This window comes from Ambystoma mexicanum, chromosome 4p (assembly GCF_040938575.1).
Source record: "Ambystoma mexicanum isolate Mex_15411 chromosome 4p, UKY_AmexF1_1, whole genome shotgun sequence".
Lineage (NCBI taxonomy): Eukaryota > Metazoa > Chordata > Amphibia > Caudata > Ambystomatidae > Ambystoma > Ambystoma mexicanum.
Window position 1 is genome coordinate 813,291,359 of NC_090927.1, and position 26,476 is coordinate 813,317,834.

The 26,476-nt window shown below is 49.1% G+C and overlaps 1 protein-coding gene across 2 annotated transcripts in view; it reads left to right on the forward strand.

Moving 5' to 3' along the window:
• The window catches only part of CFAP206 (cilia and flagella associated protein 206), a 901,100-nt gene that overhangs the window by 352,936 nt on the left and 521,688 nt on the right, over positions 1 to 26,476 (forward strand). For both annotated transcript variants that reach the window (XM_069606378.1, XM_069606379.1), the window contains exon 7: positions 21,305 to 21,513. In XM_069606378.1, coding sequence (XP_069462479.1) covers positions 21,305 to 21,513 — 209 coding nt within the window. The remainder of the gene's footprint in view (positions 1 to 21,304; positions 21,514 to 26,476) is intronic.

Here is a 26,476-nt window from a genome sequence, read left to right on the forward strand (position 1 = left end):
GTAGTAGCTTTAAAAAAGCAAGAAATGAACTATCGTTGAACATAGTTCCAACAAGTAAAATAGCCTTGGAAACTGCTGTGGATGAAAAGAATGACGACAATAGCAACATCTCATTCCAATCGGAGGGGGATCTTAGCGATCTGGTAGAGTTAATAGTAGAAGATGAAGATGCTCAACGGAATAATTTAAGAGCCTCAGAATGGCAGGAGATTGACAAGCAAGAACAACTGACCTGTCTAAAGGGAATAGAGGCAAACCAAAGGACCCCAAATCCTAATAAGGAGAAATTAACATCAACCTTCCTAACGTTGGAGGAAAAAAGGAAAAAGGAGTGCTTAATTAAAAGATGTGATTCTGAAAATGGGAATCAAAGAACCAGAATAAGATCTCCCTCTGCCGAAATGAGATTCCCCAAGAAAAACACTGTCATTCAGAGAACAAGTGACTGTCAAACAGAATATGGAGGTCTGCAACAAGAGTAAAAATAACAACTATGATAAAAGGCAAAAATCACACCATCACCCGAATAACAATGGAAACACCAACAGACCCGACCGGGCCAACAGAAGGGATGATCCAAAGATAATATTGGCGAGAAGTAATGTGCTAAAACTCATCCGCCATATGCCGGCCCTACGAAATATTACATTGGAGGACATAAGAGTGGTAGAATTTATATTAGAAGACAGAGGTGATAGACTAATCTTGCACTTAGAGTCGATAAGGACTAAAGAAGCTCTGTGGAAAAAAAAAGGAGACTACTCGCCTTGGGATATGACTTGAAGGAACATACTTCAACTCATACCGTAGAAAATGCAGCCATAAAAAAGCCGAGCCAGCAGAGCAACTCCGCAAAACAGGCCCAAAAAACCCCAAAGCCACCTATCCGGACATTTTTGAAAAAAGAATTATCTGAATTGGGGAAATGTACGATCAGAAATGAAGAGGGTGCCAAACATGACCAACAAAATATGAAGAAACAAAGGAAAGCTCTCCTAGACCATAAGGATTGGTCATGGGTTGCCGGAAGCATGGTGAAAAATAATTTATAGACTTTGGACCTGATAGAGGCAGAGGAGCTAAACCTAGGCTGCTGGAATACCAAGGGCTTTGAGTTTCTCTTCACTGATAAAGACGTAATTCTTGGGGGATATAACATCATTTGCCTCCAAGAGATGTGGCTGAGAAAAAAAACAGCATGGGATGGTTATGAGGTGTACTGGAACCCGGCATTGAAGGGAGTGTTAGGGAGACCTTACTCTGGCCTATTGACTTAATAAAGGTTGATGGTGGTATCAGAGTAGCTTCCCACTCCACCCCAAATGCCTATACCAAGATCCTGGAACTGGAACTAACTCCAACAAGGTGCATCGAGACTCCTATGGTGGAATATGCATGGATTCTGACTAGATTCATCAATCAAAAAAATAGCCCTAAAGGAAACATCGAACTAGTATCAGCACATATATATGATATGGAAGTGGTTAAATGACGCCGGATTTATAGAGCTGAAAGGAGTAAATTAAAACGGAGTCCTCACTCTCAAAAAGAGCTCCTCCTCAGGAAATGTAGCCAAACCTATCAAAATTGCATAAAGAGTCATGAACAGATATTTAAACAACAAGACACAGAAACGATCCTGCGAGTAATTTGCAGTAATAATTCCTGTAATTTATGGGAACTAATTAACAACGGCAGAGCCAGTCGAAATCTGTCACCTCTTTGTAGGAGTATCGGAAGAAAAATGGGTAAATTTCTATAATGAACTGTTCATGGCTGTGGCCACAAGGCCTCAAAAAAGGGAGGAAAGGTTGACCCTATGAGGGCGGTTTGAATTTGATAAGGAAGAACTGGTGAGAATGATTAAGAGACTTAGTACATTGTGAGCTGCTGGTCCGGATGGGGTCGCTAATGATGAATTGAGAAGCAACCCGGAAGCATAGGCTGGTTTTGCATTTTCGCTGTTCATACAGATAACGTAAAATCGCAGAATTCCATAATCCTGGAAGGAGGGCTAAGTAGTCCCCATTTTTAAGAAGGTCGATATGACAGATCCGAAGAACTACCGCCCTATCGCCCTTCTGGACTCTTGGGAAAACTTTTTGCGTCACTTGTACTTACAGATCTGAACACGTGGGCATATTCGAGGGGCATTTTGGACCCTAGACAGACTGGCTTCCTTAAGGGGGTGGGGACCCAGCTGAACCTTTTCACCTTGAATCTACTCAAACAAAGAGCCCTATTAAACAACACCATAATTTGTATGGCCTTCTTCGACCTCCACCATGCTTTTGATGTGGTTGATAGATCAAGATTGTGGGACAAAATGAAAGCATGGGATTGCCCAGTGGATATCTTGGAAGCGGTCCAAGCCCTATACTCCGGGACATCTATTCGGGTCAGATTAGGCTCCGATGGTCGACTGTCCAAACAAATCTGGACATTTAAGGGCCTAAAACAGGGATGCGCGTTAGCCCCTATTCTCTTCTGTTTATATATAGCAGACTTGAACATCTCACACAACATCATCTGAGCGTTCCCACCGAAATTGAATGGAAGGTAATTAGCATGGTTACTATATGCAGATGATATTGTTTTTTTAGACCAGACTGAAAAAGGATTGCAGAGGAGAATAATTGCCTTCAATGTCTACCTTAATAATAATGGTATGAAATTGAATGCAGGGAAATCGCAAGTCTTGATTATGTCAGCCGCCAGAAAAAAGAAAAGAACAGTCTTTTCATGGAAAGTTGATAACACATGCTTGGAGGTTACTGACGTGGTAAGTTACCTGGGAGTGAAAATAAATAGAAATACTAACGAAAGTACCCATGTAGTCTGGCTAAATTCCAAATGGCAAGCACTCACGAATCAGGGAATTGCCATCCACAGACGTTATGAAGCCTTTTCAATATTACCAATCCTAAAGTTCTACCGACAAAAGGTCATCCAAGTTCTGACCTATGGGGCAGAGACCTTACCAAACAGAAATAAAAACATATGGCCACAAATGGAAGGCATGTTTTGGTAAAGGATTTCAAGGCTTCCGAATTGTTTATCTACAGTAAAAATTCGACGTGAGCTGAGATGATCTTCATTGGCTTCTATTGTGCTGTGGAGGGAAATTTCGTTTTTCAGGAGATGCATCATGCAAGAAGCCTCTAACTCCTATTCTGTACCGTGCTTAGAAAGTGATCACTGAGAAAAACTGCTAGACGATTGGTATGTGAATACGAGTAAAACCCTAAAACTCCTAGAGGCTGACATGACCACATTAAAGGAAAACCTGCTAAAGGTAAAAGATCTTCTGGAAAGAGCTGATTGGATTAAGTCCATCAAAGCTGGGTCTGACCTATCAAATGCATTTAGGTGGTGGACGGAGAAGAGGGGATTAAATGAACCTCCTGATTATTTCTGAAAATTTCCATTTACATTATATAGAGAACTTCTCCTTTGGTGCAGAATGAACATAATGCCAACGAAAGAAATCCAATTCAAGCGTAGCCAAAAGGGAATTGAGAATAATAACTGTTGGTTCTGTAACAAAAAGGGAATAGTGGAATCTCTCTACCATATAGCCATGATCTGTGAAAATCTAGAAGTTGAACGAGCCTCTTATATGGGTGAGTTTAGGAGGGGAACACTAAGCCCATAGGGCTACTGGCACTGGATCCTGATTGGCAACAAAAAAGGTCCGACCTTGGCAATGTTGAAATTTATCAATGTAATGATAGGCCCAAAGAAAGAAGACAATGAGTGAGGGGCTTAATCGGGGCATTTTTATTTTTCTTCTTCTTTCCCTTTCTTCTGCATAGAGGTGCAGATGTCCGGGCACTCGATGGGAAGTTTAATTTGAGAATGGAGTGTGAGAGATGATAATGGCCAATTTTGTGAAAGGTTGGAGGATTGGTTTTGGAATTATTGTCTCTTTCTATCTCTAAGGAAAACCGTTTAAAGGTTTTGTGTATACTAGAAAAGAAAAAAGTGAATTTGTATTTTGTTTACTTTCTCATTTCTCCTAGTATGAAACCAATAAAAACGTTTAAAAAAAACAAAAAAAATGTGGTTCATGAGAACTTTAAAAAATTGAATTCTACTCCCTCCTCCAAATCAAATACTGCTTTGGGAGTCTATCAAAGATGAGGAATGCATGGGGGGACACAATCCATTCAAAGAACAAGTACTTACCTCTGGTCACATTATTTCAACTGGATGTTCCTCCCACGTATTCCTCCTCGCCCTCCCAACCTACCCCTCAGAAGAAAGTCCCATGCAATTACAGCTTTTCATGGTTGTGCAGGTATTTCTACTGTGGGAAAAAGCAGAGCTGCAGCCAACAGTGCTATATATACCTTTGATATCATCCTCGAGACGGAGGCCCTCGAGGGACATCGAGTCGATGTAAAGCGCCCTCTGCCGGAATAAGAAATTCTGAAGCAGCTGAAGCTGGACAACAAATTTCAAAGATGAGGAATACGAAAGGCCACCAGGGGGGGCGCATAGGCGATGGCTGCCTGAAGACGCTGCTCCCGCCGAAACTTGGCCGTGTTGAGGGATTGAGCCCCCCCGCAGTCCCCGCACGGAACATCTCCGGTTCTCAGTGGCGGTGAACCCCGGGGGACCCCCCCCGGGCGAAAGCGATGCCGAAAGACCCTCGGGTGCCCGAGAACGAGACCTCGCGGCCCAACGAGAGGATCCACGAGAGGCCCCGCCCGCCTCCGGAGCTGCGTGTGGAGTCGTGGTGCGCGGTAGCCGTTGAAGCCTGCAAGCGCGCCTGACCTCTCCACCCCACCCCAGTCACAGAGCACGCCAGCGCTCCGGCGGGGACTCCACCGTCGGGGCCCCGCGTCACAGGAGGACGGTACCAGCACGGAGCGGAAGCCCCAGGCGGCGGCGACTTGAGCCGCGGACCTGGACCCGCCAAAGGAGAGGCAGCCCGCTTGACCCGAACTCCCGAACACGGAGTCGAGCAACAGGGGCGCCGAGGCCCGTCCAACGGACCCTGGCGAGAGCCATCAGAGCGGTGGACAGTGGACAACAGCGGGACACGGCTGGTGAGGAAGGTGAGAGGCCCAGGCGGGAGGAGACTTGCACAGGTGGTGGCCCCTGGGCTCCTTCCCAGGGCGAGTGCCCGCCTCGAGACGAACTCTGAAGAAAACATGGCCGATAGTATCTAATCAGCATGCCGTGGGCGCTGCGCCCCCCTTCCCCGGGGGCCTAGCCTGGACCTTCATCCGATCACAATTTGACACACATCGTCGCCACCTCCCCACCACAGGGACAGACGACCACAAGCAGCGGGAAAAGGGCGTGTAAAGAGTGTGAGGCCCCCACTGGAGGCCGGTGGGGCGTGTGCCCGCTCAAAGATAGCTCCCCACGGAGCGGATTTGCCTGAAGGAGAGAGGGCAGGGTCATCGCTCTTGTCCCCCGAGGACCGCCGGCCGGAGGGAGAGGAGGGGAGATCGGATGAGTTGGCGCCACACCCTCCAGGAGTACCGTTACCAGGACGCCAGAAGGGAGAATAGCGGCCTGGAACGGATGACCAGAATGTCCCAGCCCGAGACCTCGCCCCCGCCCACCCTTACAATGGAAAAGGGCTTTGCCTCGGTCCTGCAGGAGATCAGAGACTTGTGGGCGGACATTGCCCAGAAAATGGAGAACATGGACCGTAGGGTGGACAAGGTCGAGGACAGACTGTTGCAGCTGGAGACCAACCAGTCCTCAGCAACGACCCAAGAGATGGACATGTCCCTGAGAATAGCTGCTTTAGAAAAAAGAGACGAGGAGAGGGCCAGGCAAATGGACGATTTCGAAAATGGGGAACGGAGGAACAACCTCAGAATGTTTGGGGTGCCGGAGTCGGAGGGAGAAACGGAAAGAGAATTGAACCGGGTGGTGAGGGACATCATCGCCCTCCTTTTCTCAGACAAGATGACGACCGAACCAACGTTTGATCGGGTCCACAGAGCGGGGGTAGAGCTGGGGGCCCCCGGTCAATTCTGGTCCGCTTTCATTACTACACCGAGAAAGCGAAGGTTCTGGAGGAGGCCAGAAAGACACGGGAGATAACCTATAACAATGCACAAGTGTTCGTTTTCCAGGACCTCTCTTCATACACGCTGGCCAAACGCAGGATGTGCGCCCTCTAAAACAAATGCTAAAAGAGAAGGGGGTGCTCTATAGATGGGGGTACCCCTTCTCCCTCACGTTTGAGTACGAGGGTCAACGGTCGACCCTGATTACAGAGGAGGACATAAGGGGAGCCATCCAAGAGTATGTGTCGGACTCATCCTCGCAGAGAGAACCCACGGGATTTGCAGCGGAAGGAGCCAGAGAACGCAGGCCACAAGGACAGAGGAGAAAGAAGAGGGGTCCACGGAAATTTAAGATACTGAACCCGCCGTCCCCAACGACGAACAGGGAGGATGCCGACCCCGGACACGGAGGAGCGGGCCGGTCGGGCCTGGGATAGTCTGGTAGCTGAAACACCAATCTGGAAGTGAAAAAGGGTACGGGGAAACCGGGAAAAGAACTTAGTTCACGATCACAACGTCCAGCCTGGCTCAAAGATGAGTTGACTTACAGGACCATGGGGTCCAAGGACATAAGGGGCCTCCCAGAACAGCAAGTATGTCGGCTACCTGGGGGAGGGGGATTGAGGAGGGTGCGGGGGGGAAAAGGAGGGCTCAAAGAGGAGTGATTTCCGACATTAGCCCAGCCGGAGGCGGTAGGCTGGTGGTCCGGCCAATTACCACCAATGGTGGAACTATTTGGCTGGACGCCGGGGTGGGGGGTGGGGGTTGAAGGAATAGTTGGGGTTGTTCAGTTCGAAGGGGGGACCAGGGGGCAGTTGGGGACAGGTTTAAGGCCCACCTGGGGGTGCAGGGGGCAAGGGAGATCAGGTTATGACACAAAAGGAGCTGGAAAGGAAAAGTGCCATGAGTCAGCTATCCAGTAAAACGTTGATCCTAGACAATGGCTGAGGATCTGCCTGCCCTGGGCGTGGGTTCCCTTAATGTGTGGGGGTTGAACACCCCAACCAAGAGATCCTTAGTCTGCAGGGAATTCAGGAGGGCAAAGCTTGACCTGCTCTTTCTTCAGGAACAAACTGGGCACGGGGGAAGGAACCGAAACTGCGAGGAGGCGGGATCGGGGAGGTCCTCAGCGCATCCCACAGAACCAAGAAAAGAGGGGTAGCCATTCTGCTAGCAAGGGATGTTGGCTTTGAAGTGGAAGCCACGGTGAAGGACCCAGAGGGTCAATATCTGCTGGCAAGGGGCTCTTTGCAGGGCTCCCCTTTGACTCTGGCAGTTGTATACGGCCCCAATGAAGGCCTGGCGCAATTCTGGGAGGGAGTGAAGGACCGATTGAAATTTTTTGTTCACGGGATGTTGGTGGTAGGGGCGGATTTCAATATGGTCCTAGACCCAACCGCGGATAGAAAACGCTTGGGGCCCCAGCCCACTAGGGCTGCAGATGAAACCATGGCCCGTACCTTCCAGAGGGTCAACGTGGAGCTGGGCCTGGTGGACACCATTCCGACTCCTAAGACAGGGCTCCCCTCCTTCACATACTACTCAGCAATCCACTCATCATACTCCTGTATAGACTACATCCTGGTAGACGAACCCCTTCTCCCATGTCTCTGGCCACAGGGTTGATCCGGTCCCTTGGTCCGACCACGACTTGGTCCGTACCACCATAGTAGGGGGACGGCGGAGTGGCAGTAGAGGGCGATGGAAATGTAATGACTCCCTGTTGAAGGACTAAGTTCTGGCACAGGAAGTGCAGGACGCCATCTCGGAGTACTTCGAGTTGAATGACAATGGCGAGGTGGGCACACACGTGCTGTGGGACGCCTTCAAGGTGACCTTACGTGGTGTCCTCATTAGAATGGGAGCCTGTTGGGCAGAAACCTGTGTAGTTCCCTTAGGGAACACTGCAAAAGATTTAGGACTACAGGTGTTAGCGGTAAACCCACTTTGTAGCAGTCTGTACCACCCAGATTTACCTGGTAGCTGTGGCTGAGAAGTCAGACTCCTCTCAAGAAGAGTGAGGCAGTATGCAGAGTATACACAATAGGCACTCAGACACAATAATACAAGCAAACACTGACCAGAGCTTTGGTATCAAAGTATATCATTATTTATTTAAAAATACACTGTTTGAAACACTCCAGCACTCTTGTTGTAAAATATTCTAAACACAGTTACTATTGTAATATATACACCCCTTTTTCCTTATCAGATAAGTCTTAGTAAAACACCACTTATTTTCATACAGAGGTGAGCGCTTAACTAGATGGCACTCCAATAAGTTTGTGAACAAGGGAGGGAAAAAAAACAGAATATGGAAAGGTACACCACTCTAAGATTCAGGAACACTGTTAGCAAGGCAGAAGAGCAAAAGTCACTGGTGAGCCAAAGTCCAAAGGCTGGGCCCACTCTTAGAGAGAGCAGAGCACAAATGCGCCCAAGATCGCACAGTTACACTAGGCTTAGAAAGTCTTGCAGAGAGTTCAAAAAGAGTTTAGAGAGGCTTAGGAAAGTTTAGCCAGGGTGTCCCAGGCTAACCCAGGTTCGAAAGCCGGGGGCTAAATCTACCCCGTACAGTCGGTAGCAAGGGAAGCCAGGCGGGACACGGTACCTTAAGTGGGAAGGATCCTCCAGTGGTGGCAGTTGTTCCTGGCAGTGGGTGCAAGTCGCGTTGTTGAACTGCAGGGGAGAAACCAGCCGCTGAGTTTTCTGGTTAAAGGTGGTACCTTTGGTTCGCGGTCGTGGTAAAACGTGGTATCCCGGTTGCCGGGGTGCTTGGCACAGGCAAGGCGGCCACGAGGTACGTTGGGAAGGCGAAAAGACGGTGAAACTGGTTATCCCCACCAGTCAAAGGAAGAAGACTCTCCGGCGGGAGATGTCCTCTGTCGTTGGGAAAAGTGGTGAGACGGTCCAGCAGGGCTCCACCGGTGGTGTCGTCGTGGCAGGTTGGCTCAGCTTCTCCCTCGTGGGATTCTTAGGTCATGTGGCGACTTCTGAAGTTCCAGTCCCCAAAGCCCTGCTTTTATGCAGAAAACCCCCATTCACTCAGCCTAGCTGTCACTCAAACATGCTAAGTGGTGAGCCGGCCGGCTCACCACTTGGGCCAATCAGGACGGAGTGCGACTTGAGTTGCCTAGGCAACTCAGTCCAGGGTGCCTAAATCCCGCTCCACCCCTCCTAAGTACCCCAGACAGAGTGGCACCACTTTGGAGGGCTTCTGTGGAGAAGCCCGCCAAAAAGTGGAAGAAAGGGCTTGACTTGGGTTGGAGTCACAGAAGAGAACACAAACGCCATTTTAGAATCAAGTTTTGGCAAAAAATACCAACCGGAGAATTAATATTAATTAAATAAACCGGCGGTATGTTCGAGGCTACCGTAAATAATTAAATAAAGATAGTAGCCTAAAACAATGGGAAATTCCATAGGAAAATATTTGCGGTTGAATATAAAAAGTAGTATCCAATGCCACCAGCCAATACCAAATCAGGGGGGACGGAGACGTGCCCCCTCGACTAACAGACCCCGGGGCAATTGAATTGCCCCAGCCAGTACGTCCACAATATGATGGTTTGTACTGGTTCTGTTCAGAATTTAAGACTAGTAAAGTCAATGGTGACTTTACATGCCCTGGGAGACAGTAGTCAGTCCCAGGGTATGGAGTCTATACTGGGGGGTCACTATGACACCCCTGTGTTACTGCACTGAGGATGCTGTGTAACACACATCACAAAAACACATTAAGCCCTATGGGGTAAAAGACCCCATAGCCCATTAAACACATCTAGATTCAAAGAAACACACTCAAATCATGTCCAAGAGTGAGGGTAAAAGAGTCTCACTCTTGGCAGGAGAAAAAAATAAACCCCAAAAATCCAGCAAAGCTGCTGGGGGACTCACTAGGTTAGGAAATTCAGCCTAAACAGAGAATTCTCCCTAACAGAGCCCAGAAAAAGAGGGAGAGCGAGGCCCAGGAAAAGTCCCTGAGGGAAAAGATAGCCCAACTTCAGCCGGGTGACCTCCCGGAGGCACCCCTGGAAAGGGATCAGATTGCCTCCCTAGAAAACTATAAACTCTGGTTGAAAGACCTCCTGTTAAGACTGAGCGGAGCCTCCAACTAGTGAAACAAAAATATTATGAGAAGGGGGACGGAGCTGACAAAATTCTGGCCTGGAAACTTTTTTTATTTTTTTATTTATTTTTATTTTCAATAAAACCAAACAAAATAACACACATTCCAACTGTTTAGGACGTACATAATCAGCATCAAACCATCACATTATACAGTATAATTGTCCATCCTCCCCCCTCCCAACCCACAAACTAGAGCCGGCACACTCGCGTCATCTATGGGAGCATTATCAGGTATCGCAGTGCTTGTGCACTCATCAGAGTCCTCTGATTCGTTATTGTCTTGGTGAGGGTTTGCCATAGAGGTCACCAATTGCCGCCAGGCCAACAAGGGCCCTACTTCCTCCCCCCCCCCCCTAGTAACCGCTTCAAACCAAACTAAGGATTCCGCCTCCGCCCATCTGAGGAGGTCCCTCCACCATAGCTCCACCTTGGGTCTGTGGGCCGCCTTCCAACCCATTGCGATCCTGCGCTTGGCCAGGATGTAGGCTAAGTCCTTCATTTTGCCTATGTGCTTTAAATCCCGTGGCCTGGGAAAAATCCTGAGCATCCATGGCCAAGCTGATCCCACGTCCAGCTCCACTCCCCCACCAGCCAATTTAGTTTTAATCTCATCCCAAAATCTATGCACCTCCGGGCAAGTCCAGAACATGTGTAGCAGCCCCGCTTCCTCCTCCCCACACCCTGGACATTTCTGCGTAGCCGAGCCTCCAGACCTTGCAATTTTCCTGGGAGTCAAGTAAGCCCTGTGAGTGACATACAATTGGAGTTGTTGGAGTCTCGCATTCCGGGATACCTTTTTATGGTACCTTTGGGCTCTCTCCCATTGCCCATCTGTCATGGGTCCTCCTACTTCCTCCTACCAGTCCTGCCTCAATTGAGGCAGCTCCTTTCCTACCTTTGCTCTTAGAAGCTTGTATATTCTAGATACCTCGTGCCCGCCCTCCGAAACATCATACATTGTTTCCAGAGAGGCATCGGGGTCATCCGCTAGCACTGTCTCCAGCCATCTCTCCCTTACCCATTTCATGAGCCTAGCGTAGGTTATATACTGGCCTCTATGCACCCCTGTCTCTTCTTGCAACCTCTGAAATTCCAATGCCTCCCCTTCCTGCCATATGTCCCCAAGGGGGGCCAGGCCCACCGGTTCCCAATATCTACGGACCGCTTCGAACAGTTGAGTCGTTCCCGCATAGTGCCACCAGTGGGGCCTGCTGAGAGAACGGCTCTGTGTCACCCATCATTCTCCACATTCTGCGCCAAACCTCCCAGCCCAACCTCAACAGCCGCCCTCTTCCCACCAGTTTGTTCTTTTGTAACCACACCACTTCGTTCAAAAAGTATGAGGCCGAGTCTTCCTGCAGAAGCCTGGCTTCCGCCGAGTCTTCAGCCGACAGCCACCTGGCCACATACAGCAACTGCCCCGCCAGATAAGAAAGCTCAAAATTTGGCAGGCCTATGCCCCCCTTGTCACATGGGTTCTGGAGTTTCCACAGGGCCACTCTGTTCCTGGAGTTACCCCATTTGAAGCCCTTGCACATGCTATGAAGTCTCACAAATAGGCTCCTGGGAATCAAAAACGGGACATTCACAAAGAAGTGCAGGAGTCTGGGCAGGACCACCATCTTAAGCAAGGCCACTCTCCCCATCATGGTCAGTGGCAATCTGGACCAAAACACCATGCTGTTCTTGACCCGACTTTATTGCTTTCTCTGTATTATGTTGGTGCTCCGCCTCGATCCTGTGGTAAATATTGACTCCCAAATACCTAAATGTCTCAGTCTGTTATGGTATCGGCAGACTAGGCAGCCTCTGTAATGGGACATTCTTGTATCTACCCAAATGGAACAGACTAGACTTCCTAGGGTTCACCGATATGCCCGAGAGGGTGGCATATCGGTCCATCACCTCTAGCACATACTGCAAGTTCTCCTCCGGATAGCGCAGATAAAGCAGCATGTCATCTGCGTACAGCGATACCAGGTGTCTACCACTTACTGTACTAATCCCCACCTCCCCGTATTATTGCCTCAGACATATTGCCAGCGGCTCTAATGCCAGAATGTATAGCATGGAAGACCAGGGGCATCCCTGCCTGGTACCCCTGCTGAGTTGCCTGGTATCTGAGATTATGGATCCTGTTTTAACTCTCGCCACCGGGGTGCTGTATAACAACTGGACCCACCTGATATACCCGGGTCCCATTCCGTATCCCCTCAGGGCTGCTTTCAACCAAGGCCATCGCACCGAGTCAAAGGCTTTGACCGCGTCTAGCGACACGATGGCCAGCTCACCCGTATCTTCCTCAGTCTGGTCAATGATGTGGTGTAGCCTCCTATGGTTATCTGTGATGTTCCTGCCGGGGACATATCCCGTCTGGTCTGGGTGTATCAGCTTACCGATCACCCTCTTCAGCCTTTTGGCCAGCACTGCCGTAAGTATTTTGCTGTCCTGATTCAGCATGGACAAGGGTCTGTAAGACCCACACTCCGCGGCCGGCTTGCCTGGTTTTAGGAGTGGGATGATCATCGCCTCGCGAAGGGACAATGGCAGTTCCCCCTGCTCATAGGCCTCGTTGAACATAGTAAGCAGTGGCTGAAGCAGCTCCTGTTTGTATGTCTTGTAAAACTCGCTCGGCAACCCGTCTGTCCCGGGTGCCTTACACGTGGGCAAATGTTGGATCACCACCTCCAGCTCTTCCGAGGTGAAAAGGGCGTCCAGTTCCGCACGTTCTAGGTCGTCCAGGATGGGCAGCTCTATGTCCTCTAACGTGTCCAGTATGTCTTGGCTCCTATCCTCCCCTGCGTCCTCATATAAGTGTCTGTAAAACTTGAGGAACTCCTCGTTCACCCCCTCCTGGGTATTACAGATGTGACCTTCCTCATCCCTTATCTCACTGATCACTGTGCGGGGGGGTCTCACTCTTATACAGCCAGGCCAGCAATCTGCCCGGTTTATCGCACCCTGCATGTAGCCTCGCCTATATTTCTTGTAATTTAGTCTACATAGCCTATCCCAGAGTCCACTGCAGGTTAACTGTAGGTCTTTTATCTTATCGCTATTCTTCCGGGCGGTATCCTCATGTCGCGTGAGGCCCTCCAACTCCCTTTCTGTTTCCTGAAGTTCCCTTTCAGTGCCCCCCTGGAGCCCTTTAGATTTCGAAATGGCTACTCCACGCACCACCACCTTGAACGCCTCCCATACTGTTCCAACCGAGCGCACACTGCCCATGTTTATATCAAAATATTCCTCGATGGCCTCCCTCAAGTCCTCCCGGAACCCCTCATCTTGTAATGCCTTAGTCCTAAGTCTCCATGTCGGGATCCGCGCTCTGGGGGGTTGGTGTCGCCACTCTACCACCAAAGGCGAGTGGTCAGATAGTACCCGGGCCTTGTATTCCGCTCCCACCATTTCTCCCGCTATCTCAGCCGCTACGAACACATAATCTAGCCTCGTGTGCAGGTCATGTGGTGCTGCATAGTGCGAGTATTGCCTATCCATTGGATGCAACCTTCTCCACACGTCTTCTAGGCCTAGATCTTTTAACAATGTCCCCAGTGCTTTGGCCGCCGGCGCCGGCTTCCCCGCTTTGGCGGCTGACCTATCCATTTTGGGATTCAGGGTGCAATTAAAGTCCCCTCCCCACACCACCACACCCCCAACCAGGGGGCTAATTTTGCTGTAGAGGGACCTAAAATAAGCCGCTGTATCATGATTGGGGGCGTACAGATTTATGATATGCACTTCCCTGTTCTCCAGGAGTCCTGTCACCGCCACCGTTCTGCCCTCTGGGTCTCCCGTTGAGCTAAGCACCTGGAGTGGCACGTGCGGCGCCACCCAAGTGATAACCCCTCTAGCGTACGCAGAATACGTAGCCCCCACAACATGTCCCCTCCATTTTCGCCTGACAACCTCCAACTTCTCCCTTGTGAGATGAGTCTCCTGCAACAGGGCCACATCAATGTGCATCCTTTTTAGATACAGCATCACTTTGTTACGTTTCAGATAGCTGTTAAGGCCCCGTACACTCCAGGTCACAATTCTGAGGTTACCCGATGCCATCTACTCGGTTTGTTCCCAACCCACCTCTCCCTTCAATGCTTCCCTTGATGGTTTGTTTTCTGGCTCTGCCCCCTCCCCCCCTCAACAGTTTCCCCCCTCCATGTTCCCCAACTCCCATCCACTGCACACAACCCAGCCCCTCCCCCCACCCTGCCCTACCCCAACAAATGCCCAGCTCCATCCCTGTATCTTAGGCCCTCCCGCGTCTAGTCCTGTCCCGTCGCCGAGGACTAGGACCCCGCGGGGCGTCACCGATCTAACAGTGACCTAACTAAGTATATTACTATTGGGTACAAGGGATGCCTCCCAGGAGCTCCCAGTCTATTTTAGGATTGGTGCGTCCAGCGGGTCCAGCCAGTTGATACTACAACACACTCCCCACAAGCTTAATACAACTCTATAATCAAGTCCCAATGTCTTGGCCATGTCACCCTAGGTGCCACAGCCGTCTGCTACTTATCTCCTGCAGCCCCCATCTGGACATCCGGTTCCTGAGGTCGGCCGTGCATGTCCAGCCAGTCCATTGCCTCGGTCGGCGTCTCGAAAAAAAGGGATCTGTTCTTATAAAACACTTTCAACTTGGCTGGGTAGAGCAAGATGTAGCGATGGCCTGCTTCCTTCAGCCTCCTTTTCACCGATCCAAAGTTCATCCTACTACGCTGTACAAGCAGCGTATAGTCCGGGTAGGCCGTGATTTTTGCGGAACCCTTTTCGATCGTTCCTCCCCTCTGGAAAAATTTGAGGATCTTCTCCCGATCCCGATAGTTCAGGGTCTTTGCGATCAGCAGCCGCGGGGGGCTCGAGGGGGCGGTCTCCTTGTCAAGGCCCTGTGCGCCCTTTCAACCGCGAACCCCTGGGTCAGCACCGCGCCTGTTATCTCCTGTAATAGCATGGATTCCACGTATTCTGTGAGGTTTGATCCTTCCATACCTTCCGGCAGGCCCGCTATACGGATGTTATTGCGTCTGAGGCGCCCTTCTGCTTGTTCAGCTCTGTCCTCCAGATTGCCCACCCGTTGCACAAGGGCATGGAGCTCCTTTCCATGTGCAGCGCACGCCTCCATGTTTGGGGCCATCTCCTTCTCCAAGGCCCCAGTGCGCTCCGCAATCGTTCGCACGTCCTGCCTCAGCAGGTTCACCTCCTCCTGGACCGCTCCGATCTTGAGGTCCAGGCCCTCCTGCAGCTCTTTCATTGCCTGGCCCAACTTGGTCTCCCAGGCCACCTTTAAGTCTGCGATCGCTGCCAGCACCTCCTGGATCGTGCCCGGTGTTTCCACTGTTGCCGTGGGGGTCCATCATGGACTGTCAGATCCTGGGTCTAACCACTTTAGGGGACATCCTGCTATGTTAACTGGGCGAGGGCCTGCCGTGCCTCCCTCCGCACAAAGGTCCACGTGGTCACGGACCACTCTCAGCAGGCCAAGCATGTACTTGTATGTACTTGTCTCTTCTCTCGCGCCCAGAGTGTGTCGTCTCCTCCCATGTGCTCGTACCCTCTTGGTGTCGTGGCCCGGTCTCTGTCTTGTTCCTTCCGTGGCCAGGGCTCGAGTGCGCTCACCTATTCGCCGCACTCCCTTTGTTCCCCCTCTTCCGCGATCCCAAGGCCCAAGGATGTTTCGCTGTGGAAAACTGCAGCCACCACCGCCCGCTCGTTCGCGTCGGCCCCAGGATCTGCGGCCACCCAACTGGTGCGCTGCCACAATGAATCCTCCTGGGTTCCGCCGGCGTTCGATCCGATTACGCCGCGGGCCCAGCGTCGGTTACCAATGTGCTCGATGAGTCTCGGCAATGCACAGTCCATAGGTTGTACCTGCTCCCGGTACGTGTGCCCACAGATGTGCGCCGCCTCAGTGAAGCAACAGCGCTTTCCGGTCCAGTGCCGCGGTCTGCTTCTAATCGCTGGTCTTGGAGTTTGATGCAGGGTCTTTACAGGACCTACATCTCGTGACCCCTGTTGTCCTCTTTGTCTCTGCCGCCATCTAGTTCCACTCGCCGATCCGGGGCCCACGGCACGCAGACGAATATAACTGTGTCCTCACCCTCCACTCGCATCAAAGTTTCAGCGAGTGTAGCCATCATCTTCACACGCATGGGCATTATTTTCCAGTACCGGCTGGTTCGCATGCACGCACTTCTCCTCCAGGATCATTGTGGGATCAGCGGAGCTACACGAGAGCATGTCCCTTTACATGGCCGTCCAAGCCACGCTCCCTCCTGGCCTGGAAACTTAGAGAGATTCAGAGGAACAGAACGGTGAAGGCAGTGAAGAATGATCGGGGATCATTAGATCACGATACCCCAAACATTGGAGCAGCCTTTTGCCGTTATTATGAAAAGTTATACTCGTCAGAATATGACGGGGATGACACTCAGATTGAGGGTTTCCTGGACTCCATCCAGATCCCGTCCTTGACAGGCGAAATGGCAGAGGGTCTAGAGGGCCGGGTGACGGAAGAAGAGGTGGAACACGCGATCAGTGGGATGAAGGTGGGAACGTCCCCGGGGGAAGACGGCTTCTCCGTATACTTCTACAAGAGGTTTCGGGCTATCCTAGCCCCACACCTCGTGAGGGTGTTTAACAGGGTGTTAGAGGGGGGCTCTAGGCCGGATACCATGATGAGGGCCATAATCGTGGTTCTGCCCAAAGAGGGCAAAGACCCCAGTGAATGCTCCTCATATCGCCCGATTTCCCTCCTCAATATAGATGTTAAGATCCTGGCCAAGGTGATGGTTAAACGGATGGAGGGGATAATGCCCAAGCTGGTTCACGGGGATCAAGTGGGTTTCATAGGGGGCAGGCAAGGCTCTGATAACATCAGGAAGACGATAGCCCTAATCCACCATGCCCAGGAATCAGACCTCGAAGCAAGTCTGCTTTCCCTGGACTCCGAGAAAGCTTTCGACAGGGTAGAGTGAAGGTACATGCAACTCATCCTCTGTCGAATGGGCTTTGGGGCTCACATCAGGAACTGGGTTTCCACCCTATACGTGGCCCCAACGGCGAGAGTACAGGTGAATGGATAACTTTCTGACTCATTACCTCTCACGTGGGGGACGCGGCAGGGATGCCCACTCTCCCCTTTAATATATGTCCTGACGATGGAGCCCCTGGCCATAGCGGTCCGAGCCCACCCCAACATTAAAGGGATTAAAAGAGGAGAGGTGGAGTTCAAGCTCTCCCTGTTTGCTGACGATATTCTAGCATACCTGGTGAATCCCAGCTCCTCGCTCCCCCCCCCCCTACTGTCCCTGATGACGACCTTTGGGCAATTCTCGGGGCTAAAAATAAACGCATCAAAATCAGTGTTACTCCGTATGAGGGCTCAGGACCCGGACTGGACCACCGGGATAGGTGTGCGGGGATTGTGGTGGGGAGGGACTCCATTAGGTATTTGGGTCTGGTCCTCACGAGAGATCTCTCAAAATTGGCTTCAGCGAACTATGGGCCCATTATGGCGGAGATTAAATCAGATCTGAGGAGGTGGGGAAGTATGATCCTATCCTGGTATGGGCGCATGACAGCGGTGAAGATGAACATCCTCCCGAGACTGCTGTATCTTTTCACGGCACTCCCAACGGGGGACCCCGACCAGATGTTTCGAGACTTAGAGGGCATTCCGAGAGTTTGTATGGCAAGGGCGGAACCCAAGGATAGGGAAGGCCATTCTAACGTTACCTAGGGAGGAGGGTGGTTTCGGGCTGCCAGATTTCCTTCTCTACCACCGGGCCGCCCAGCTAAGGGCTGTTGGAGCATATGAGGGAGGGGATGGGCACCTATTGGTCTTATCTGGAGGACATGGATGCCCACCCTCTGAAAGTATGTGACCTTTGTGGTTGCCGCGTAAACACATCCCAAATAGACTGCAGACCCACCCAACCCTGGGAATACTTTGGTTGATATGGAAAGAAGGACCCACAACCGCACACCTCACTTCATGGCCCTCCCTGATGTCTTCGCTCTGGGCCCACCTGCTCAAACTAGGTAGCAGGGGATTCAGGAATGCCCAGTCCTGGTCGGATGGGGGGTTGGAATGGGCGGGGCAACTGTTCAAGGAAGGCGAGTTCCTCGAATACGAGGAGCTGAGATGCGCTTGGGCGGGGGTCTCTTTCAGTCTTTGAATATTTGCGCCTGAAGGGCATCCTCTGTGACGATACTTGGGGCCTGAATCTGCAGAGACAGTTGACCCCCTTTGAAAAGTTACTAGACACGGCCACAACAAGAAAGGGGGTAGTATCCAAAATGTACCAAATATTGAACACTGTTAACTTGGAAGGGAGGAGAGTGTTTTGTGGGTTCTGGAATGACTTGGCAGGAGAGGCTCTCTCGGAGGACGCATGGTCCAGGGTATTTAAAATAGCATTCCATGGGAACCTGTCGGACATGGAGCACAACTTTAAGATCTTACAGGGATGGCATAGGGACCCATTGAAATTATCCAAGATGTTCTCGGGGGTGTTCCCCAGATGCCCAAGAGGATGTGGCCAAGTGGGTGTGAGGAGTCACATGTGGTGGTTCTGCCCTAAGGTACAGGGGTTCTGGGAGAAGGTACGCGGATGGATGGGGGAGGTCACAGAGGAACTACTCCCACTCAATCCATTGACGATGTTGTTGGGCTTCCCACCGGAGGAGGCGGAAATATATAGGTACCCAAGAATGTGGGAGACCATGTTGCGAGCAGGCAGAGTGGCCCTAGCGCAAAGGTGGAAAAGCCCGGAGACCCCCTCTAAGGAAGGCTGGCTAAAAAAACGTAAGAACATGTTCCTCATGGACAAACTGACGGCCATGGTAAACAACGAATCAAGCACCTTCCAGGCAAATTGGTATGGGGTTTACCAGGCATGGGGGTGGGATGCTCACTGACATTATGTAGACAAAATGGGGCGTGAGGGCGATGGAGCCCAGAGAGTACCACTCAAGGACAATGGTGTAACCCATGGCCCAGGAGACAGCGGATCCGTCTAAGCCAGCATTTATGTGAACGCATAGCACAGCTCCAAGGCACCAAACTACGAGTACTGATGACGACTCCTGCGATTGGTTTTTCGATGGGACACTGATTTGGGGGAGGGGTGCAGTTGGGGAGGGGGGAGAGTGGGGTGGGAGGGGAAGGAGACCCCAGGGGTTTGATGACGATGTTAAATGTGATATTCATATTGCTCCCGGTGTTGTCATTGTTTCTTTTTCTGAAAAATTGCAATAAAACCAAAGTTTAAACAAAAACAAAGATGAGGAATACATGGGAGGAACATCCCATCGAAAGAACGTTACCAGGGGTAAGTAACTTGTTCTTCTTCATGCTCAGTGTTTTAGAACAATTTAGGGATTTCACATTATCCAAAATGTTCTATTTCAAAGGTTGAATTGGCAAACATTCATGATCTGTGGGCTGCAGCACCACTACAAGGATTCAACCATATTGGAGGGATAGAGAAGGAACTGTCAGGCAGAGTTGGGGGAGGAGATAAGGGAGAGTGATGGAAAGACAGGGGGAGAGGAACATCCGACCACCGAAAGATGATACGAATTGGGGCCTGAGGATCTGGATGGTAAAAACCCCTCCCCTACATTACATCACATTGGGGAACTTAAACAGGGATGACCCAGATTGTCCCCAGATGGAGATAGACTGATAAAGGATTTGCCTTTAGATAAGAACGACTAGCCAGACAGTACCTTAGACAGTAGAGGTTACAGATTTCTAGAGACCATCCTGGGATAGGGAGGGAATAGCCCACACTAGACGATAGAGATGGGGCGAGCTTTTAGCGAGCCAACCCTCTTTCCCAGCCTGGTGCATTCTATTGAACAGAGTCCATTTGTCTAATAATCGAATTATCTATCTGTCTTATTACTGAACAATCTGATATTGAGGACAATAACAGTTGATAGACCTCAAACTGTTTTGTTTGGAAAATGCATTTCCTGCAGAATTTGCAATTTGTTAAGGCCATGTGTGACAGAGACAGGAGAGGCAATGGATGGATTCCTTACCTACCTCAGGTGGCTAGCAACTTAGGCGATAACACCAATTGTACAATTAGGGACATGATAGTAGTGGGGTGCAGGAGTCATCACATAAACAAGAAACGGATTGAGAGCAAAGTTCCAAACCTCGAAGAAGCCATGCACATTGGGTACAGTATTCAGAAAGCAAGGCCATGAATCAGTACACAGAGACCGGTCAAACGGGCAAGCTCACCGTTGACAATCAGTCAAGTGAACTGTAGGATGCTGCGAGACGAGACCTAAGAAGCAGATGGAATGAGCAAAGTATTGGTGCCTGGACACAATTGCTTTCGATGATTTTGGATGACGCACTTTTTGCCACAGCTTTGCCCTGGTCGGCCATTGATGACCATGGAACTTATCTTGATTTCCCACGGGGTGTCTCCTGGTATTGAATCACAGGCAGCCACTGTTAAAAGTACAAATAAAGCCACCTTTGTGAATGCAGAACCTGCTTGTTTGTTTGAAGTTGACTTACTAGTTTCAGTCTGATGCCTTTGTGGACACCGCCACAATTCTACATTTAAACTCTCTGTTCACCTGCATTATATTTAGGACTTAAATAGATGTTAATATTGTTTTTTCAATCAAACCCGTGTTGCGCTTTTTTGGCCTTAGGCACACGACCACCCGTAGCCTATGTTTGCCACACCAACCCTGCTGCTACAATTCCCGAAGTCACCTTTGTGCACAAATTGTTGATTTACATGTTTCAGAAATCTTCCAGATAGAGTGAAGTTGCTTCCCTGCAACATAAAGCAATTGAGCGATGGACACATTTTCATTGCCTATGTTTACCAATGGTTAGCAAATAATACATTTTTCTTCTCGAACTACTAAAATTAGGATGGTAAAACACTGCAAAGGTGAATCTGCACCTCTTTTTTGTGGAACATTATAGCCCACATATCCCTCTTTTAATGTTTACCCTGCATTGCATAGGCGAAAACATGATGTATAGTCTCTTCTATTGACCGACAATGGCTATTTAGGTTTGTGATGTGATTCGTACAGTTCTCCAACAAAGAATGCTACAAAAAATTTCACAATCTCGCATTCGTTTGTGCATCTAGTGCCAACTATTTTGAAAGAGGCCGTTCCTGCTACAACCAAGCATATCGATGCCGAGCTTCAATCATCCCAGGAGAAGATATACCAGTACACGGCTCTCCTAGAAAGGATGGAGGCAAACAAAGGCAAAAGCACTGAGTTTGCAGTCCCATTGTTAAAAGAAGCACTATACAACTTGCGGCAACACGAGGCCTTCCTGCACGTCATTCTGGTAAGATGTCATGTTGAATGCGGTTTTTTAGACGGACGTGTAATCCTGCCAGACAGTAAGTGCAAACCTCTCTGGCAGTAACGGCCAACCTGCGACCCTCCAGATGTTTTAGCTTATGATTCCCATCGTCCCTCGCCATTGACTGTTGGCTAGGGATGAAGGGAAATGTTAGGGTAACACAACTGAAGGGCCACAGATTGCACACCACTGGTCTATGGCATTGTAAGCAAATGCTATGCAAGTAAAAAAGCCTATGTTATGGTTGTAGTTCTATGGACTCCCTGTGTATCCCTTTGCTGAAGAGTCCCTCAGGGTTCTGTCATGTCACCCATGTCACCCATGTTTCATCATCTACATGGAACCACTGGTGATCTGTTGACCAGAATGGATATCGAGGTACATCAATATGCTCTTGTCGCTCTGTTATATCTAAAAATGTGGTCTACACCGGATTTCTTTCGCCTTAAGGACCGCCTCAGAGCCATCGAGGACTGGTTTGTCCTCGTTTCCCTTGCTTTGCTCCTTGTCAGCACCATTTCGGGAGTGGATTGATCCACTCTCTCTTTTAAGCATCACTCCAACCATGGTGCCCTCTGTTAAATCTCTGGAATTCTCTCATGACTCTTAATCTACACTTTAAAGCACACATATCTCACTTTACACAATCTAGCTTTTTTTCAGCTACCTTTGCTTCGTAAAGTAATACTTGTTTTCTCCTTTCGACTAATACGCTGCCTTTCAGGCCTTGGTTCTCTTTCGCCTCGATGGAGCAAAGGCTGTCCTCGTGGGCCCTCCTGCTTCCAGCTAAAGGATCAGACTCGGCGATGCCTCTTATTACCAGCATGCATATGTTTGAGCATATTGGCCCCCATTCTGACTCACGCATTTGGCAAGATTTGCTGCATCTCTTGCAAGGCAGTGGTGATTGGGCGGCGCCTTTATTTAGCCAACAAGCTGTACATTTCCTGGGTCTGGAGAAGATTAAAGTACAGAAATCCTACTTCTGGAAACCCCACTGTTGAAACACGCATTACAAATCCGTCTTTTGCCTTCTCCTGGAGTTCTAAAAAGTTCTTTAAACTATTCGGGGAGATCGGGGGGGGGGGTGGCGGGGGGTGGGCGGGGGGGGGGTTGAGGGGCATTTATAAAGCCTGCCGATCCCGGGGCATCTGGGCATTGATTTCCAATCGCTTTTTTTTATCTATTTTAGTTTTTCTATACATTCTGATTGTAGCTTTTATTCTTGTTACCCTTGCACACTGTCTGCCACTTTATTATTTGTTATTTTGTATATTAATTGTTAACTTGTATATAAGTTCTATAATGTTATGATTTTATTGTACAGCACTGCATTGCCTACGGGCCAGGGTATCTGCACTTTATACATTCTAAAATAAATAGCTACCAGTAATTCCAGTATGGTTATTGGTCATTAGAACATCTTGGTAGATCTGAAGGGTCCAGCCCATTGTCAGCCTTCACCGCATGTTCTGCTTTGCCAGGGGAGACGCGCTTGGAACTCCACTCCGCAAGAGACAATAACAAGACATGGCACGGAAAGCCAAACAGGGCCATGGGGGTCTTATCTGTCAGTGGGACCCATCGCGGAAGATACGAAAGCAGATCAGAAGGCTAAGACGCCAGTGCAGACATGTCGACATCTTTCTGCCCTATACCGAGGCAAGTTTTTTAAGGCATTTAGTCATATGGATACGAAAGTACACCATACATGGAGACCACTTAAATTGCTGGGTGCCTGCCATTCGCTTATATGTCCACTAGGTGTCAGAGTGCTGCCTTGCTATTTGTATTCAAAGATTGCCTTTGTGCTTCATATTACATTGCATGTTGTTCACGTTTCCTATCTTAAAAGTGGCAACGTGGTATTTTTCCATTGAAGATACCGTTATTATTCCTTCTAATTCGGTCTTGGGGTGGCAACTTGGCTTCAGGAAAGCAGCACAGAGTAGTTAGTACATGCAGAGTAGAGTTCTACAAAGGCATGTCCCAATTGAGATCTTCTCAGTGCCCTACCCCATGAAAATGGAGAGCCTGAAACAAAAGACTAGTCGGTCACGCAGTAAAATTTAGATGTTGAAAAAGACCCTTCCCTTCTTTGTAGTTAGCAGAAGAGTCTTTGAAGCCTACTGGGTTTTTCTTCAGGAGCAGTGTATAGTTGTAGTCTCGGTTTACTTCAATTGAAGCAATTCTACTAAAAGGGGCGAGAGTAGAGATGTGCTGTCCTTGTGACACAGAGCTAGCTATTAAGTCGGTACTTACGTCGTTGGTATAATGTAAATTGGTAAAAATGTTTTGGGCTGAATTTTTTATCGCAAAGAAGTAGATGAGGGGTAGGGATCATATATATAGAAGGGGTGGGTTGGGTGATGAGGCGTGGGGACGACAGCTTTTCCGGCGGTCTCACCCCGCGTGTTGCAGTACAAAAATGATCAATTAAGTCACTCTGCCAAGGGTTCTAAGTGGTTTTGAGACCCAGATCTTCTGTTGAGGTATTTGAAGCTCTTTTGGTAAATGTACCCCACCTTCGAGGGACTTGCATTATTTGACGTGAGATTGCCAGATATTTGTATGTAGAATGTAATTGTAGATGTCATAATTAACACTTTGTGGCATAAATCTAAAATCTGAAATATTCTAGGGTGGCCCCTTGCACATTCTGTACCATCCTTCGCTACTGTGCTGCCCCACGCATTCAAACATGTGCTATATGAACCCATTTCTTTCTAGATGAGAAATGCTGAAGGCACCTTTAGTCCAGAAAATATCTGCAAACTGAAGTTTGGAAAAAAACATTTTCTATCCTAAAGAGAGATGAGATCTCTAATAGATTTTAGAAGACGTGAGAACCTTATTTTCCAGTTCGCCAATTTCTGCGTTTTCCTCATTCAGGCAGGACAACCTGCCTGGCTAGATGGCTGAAAAGGACCTCCATGTACATAAATATCAATTTTTCAGTTGATGATGAGGCCTTGAGACACACTCAACAGAACCCAACCAACTCTGCCCTGAAAGAACCCGGTTATTTAATCGGCATTTTGCCCTTCCTTGACAACAAAACATTTCAATGGTCCCACCTTTTCCCAAGAGTAGATAGAAAACTCACTACTAACACTACTGCATAGGTATTTTCCTCTATGAATCTGCATCTTCCAGTATAGAGACAAGAAAAGGAACCTCATTAAAACAAACAGTCTATGTGCACACAGACCGGCTCAGGGTAAAAGCAAGACTTAATAAAGCAGTGCATTGCAACAGTAACCCTCTTATGCTGCCAGGACTATTTGAGCATGATGTGCAAAGCCAGGGGGAGAGGATTTCCAAGGGGGTAGTCCAGGCTGATGCTTGATAATAGGAGAGCAGCCTTCCAACTAATGTTAGCCGGGGGCCTCTGTCGGACCAGGCCGCCTTTTTATGAGGACCTGGGTGTGTTACAGGTTGTCTGGTTTCTTAGCTCATTGATGATGCTGAACATCTATTTCTGGGTGTTGCATAGAGGTTGTGATTCGTTTGGTGTAGTATCATTTTTTGCTTGGGGGATTTTGGCTTTGTATAGTCGTATCTGTATTTGGTATGTGATTATTTTTTCCTGCTCATTGTAGTTTTTCCTCCATTCTTGTTCCATTTTGCGGTTAGTTTTCCTGTTAGTTTTCTTCAGTGCTCTGAGGTGGGTTGTGAACCATCTCACTGTTGTTTTTCAGCGAAGGAGGTGAACGTTTTTTCTAGTATGATATCGTCTAGTGTTTTTGTAATCCATGTTTGGATTGTCTCAGTTCTTTCTTCAATGTCGGATGAATCCAGGATGGTAATCGGTGGTTTCATGGATTTAAGTATGGTGTTTAGGTCCATGGTATTTATTCATTTCCGGTTTCTTTTCTGAGTTGCTGGTGTTTCTGGGAGGTTATCTGGTGTTCGCGTTGGTGGATGGATCACAAAGGGTATTATAAGCTGGTCTCGCATTGGAGGTGCAGTTGTAACCAGTTTTGAAAAAAAGATTACATCTAGAGTGTGTCCTGCCGAGTTGGCTGCTATCTTCACAAATCGCTGTAGATGCATCATTGAAAGTTTATTTGTCCGCGTTTTAGGTGAGTTTGGGCTTTCTTCATCAAACCAGATATTGAAGTCTCCTAGTATGATCAGGTGGTCATATTTTATGGTGATGTTGGTAATGGCATCGACAAATGTGTCAGTGAAAGGAAGGCTGGATGTCGGTGATCAGTGGATGCGTAGGAAGGAAAGGTTGGTTTGGTGGTCCAAGGCTAGGTGAAGGAGGAGTGATTCACGGTTTGGGATGTTTAGTAGTGGTGCTGTTGTCATCTTGAGGTGTTCTTTGTGTGCAACAGCAAGCCCCTCTGCTCTTTTTCCTACTCTGTTGGCTTCTTTCAGTTTGAGGTTGTTTGGTGAAAAGTTCTGTGTGATGCGAGAAAACCGAGGCGTTTCTCCCAGGTTATTCCAGGCATCCTTTGTTCAGGTGGCCAGGGGAGGGACATTGCTTTTGGATCCCAACCCTGGGGGTGGACGAGTGGGGGAGGATAACCTGGGCAGGGGGTCCTTGGAGACTGCGAGAGGAGCACCCTTGGGCGAGACGCGGTATCCCATTTTTTTCCAATGCACCCCTACCCGATATCCCAGCAGTCTTTATAGGATTTTGTCACCAAAATCCCATCCCTACCCAAGCACTTTCCCTTACGGAAAAGACAGAGCAAACAGGGGAACCCCAAATTACCTCTAAAACCCAATACAAGTTGTACCTCTTCACAACACTACTATTCCTATAATCCCATTCCTCCATGGAAATCCACAAGGACGGGGGCGAGGAAGAGGCTGATGGGAGTCATGGGCAATGGATTCCTATGGGCAGTCTCCATGATGTCCCGATAACGAGGTCAAGCAGAGTCAGGCAAAGAGGGACAACTATTCACACCTGACTCCAATTAACCCTAGC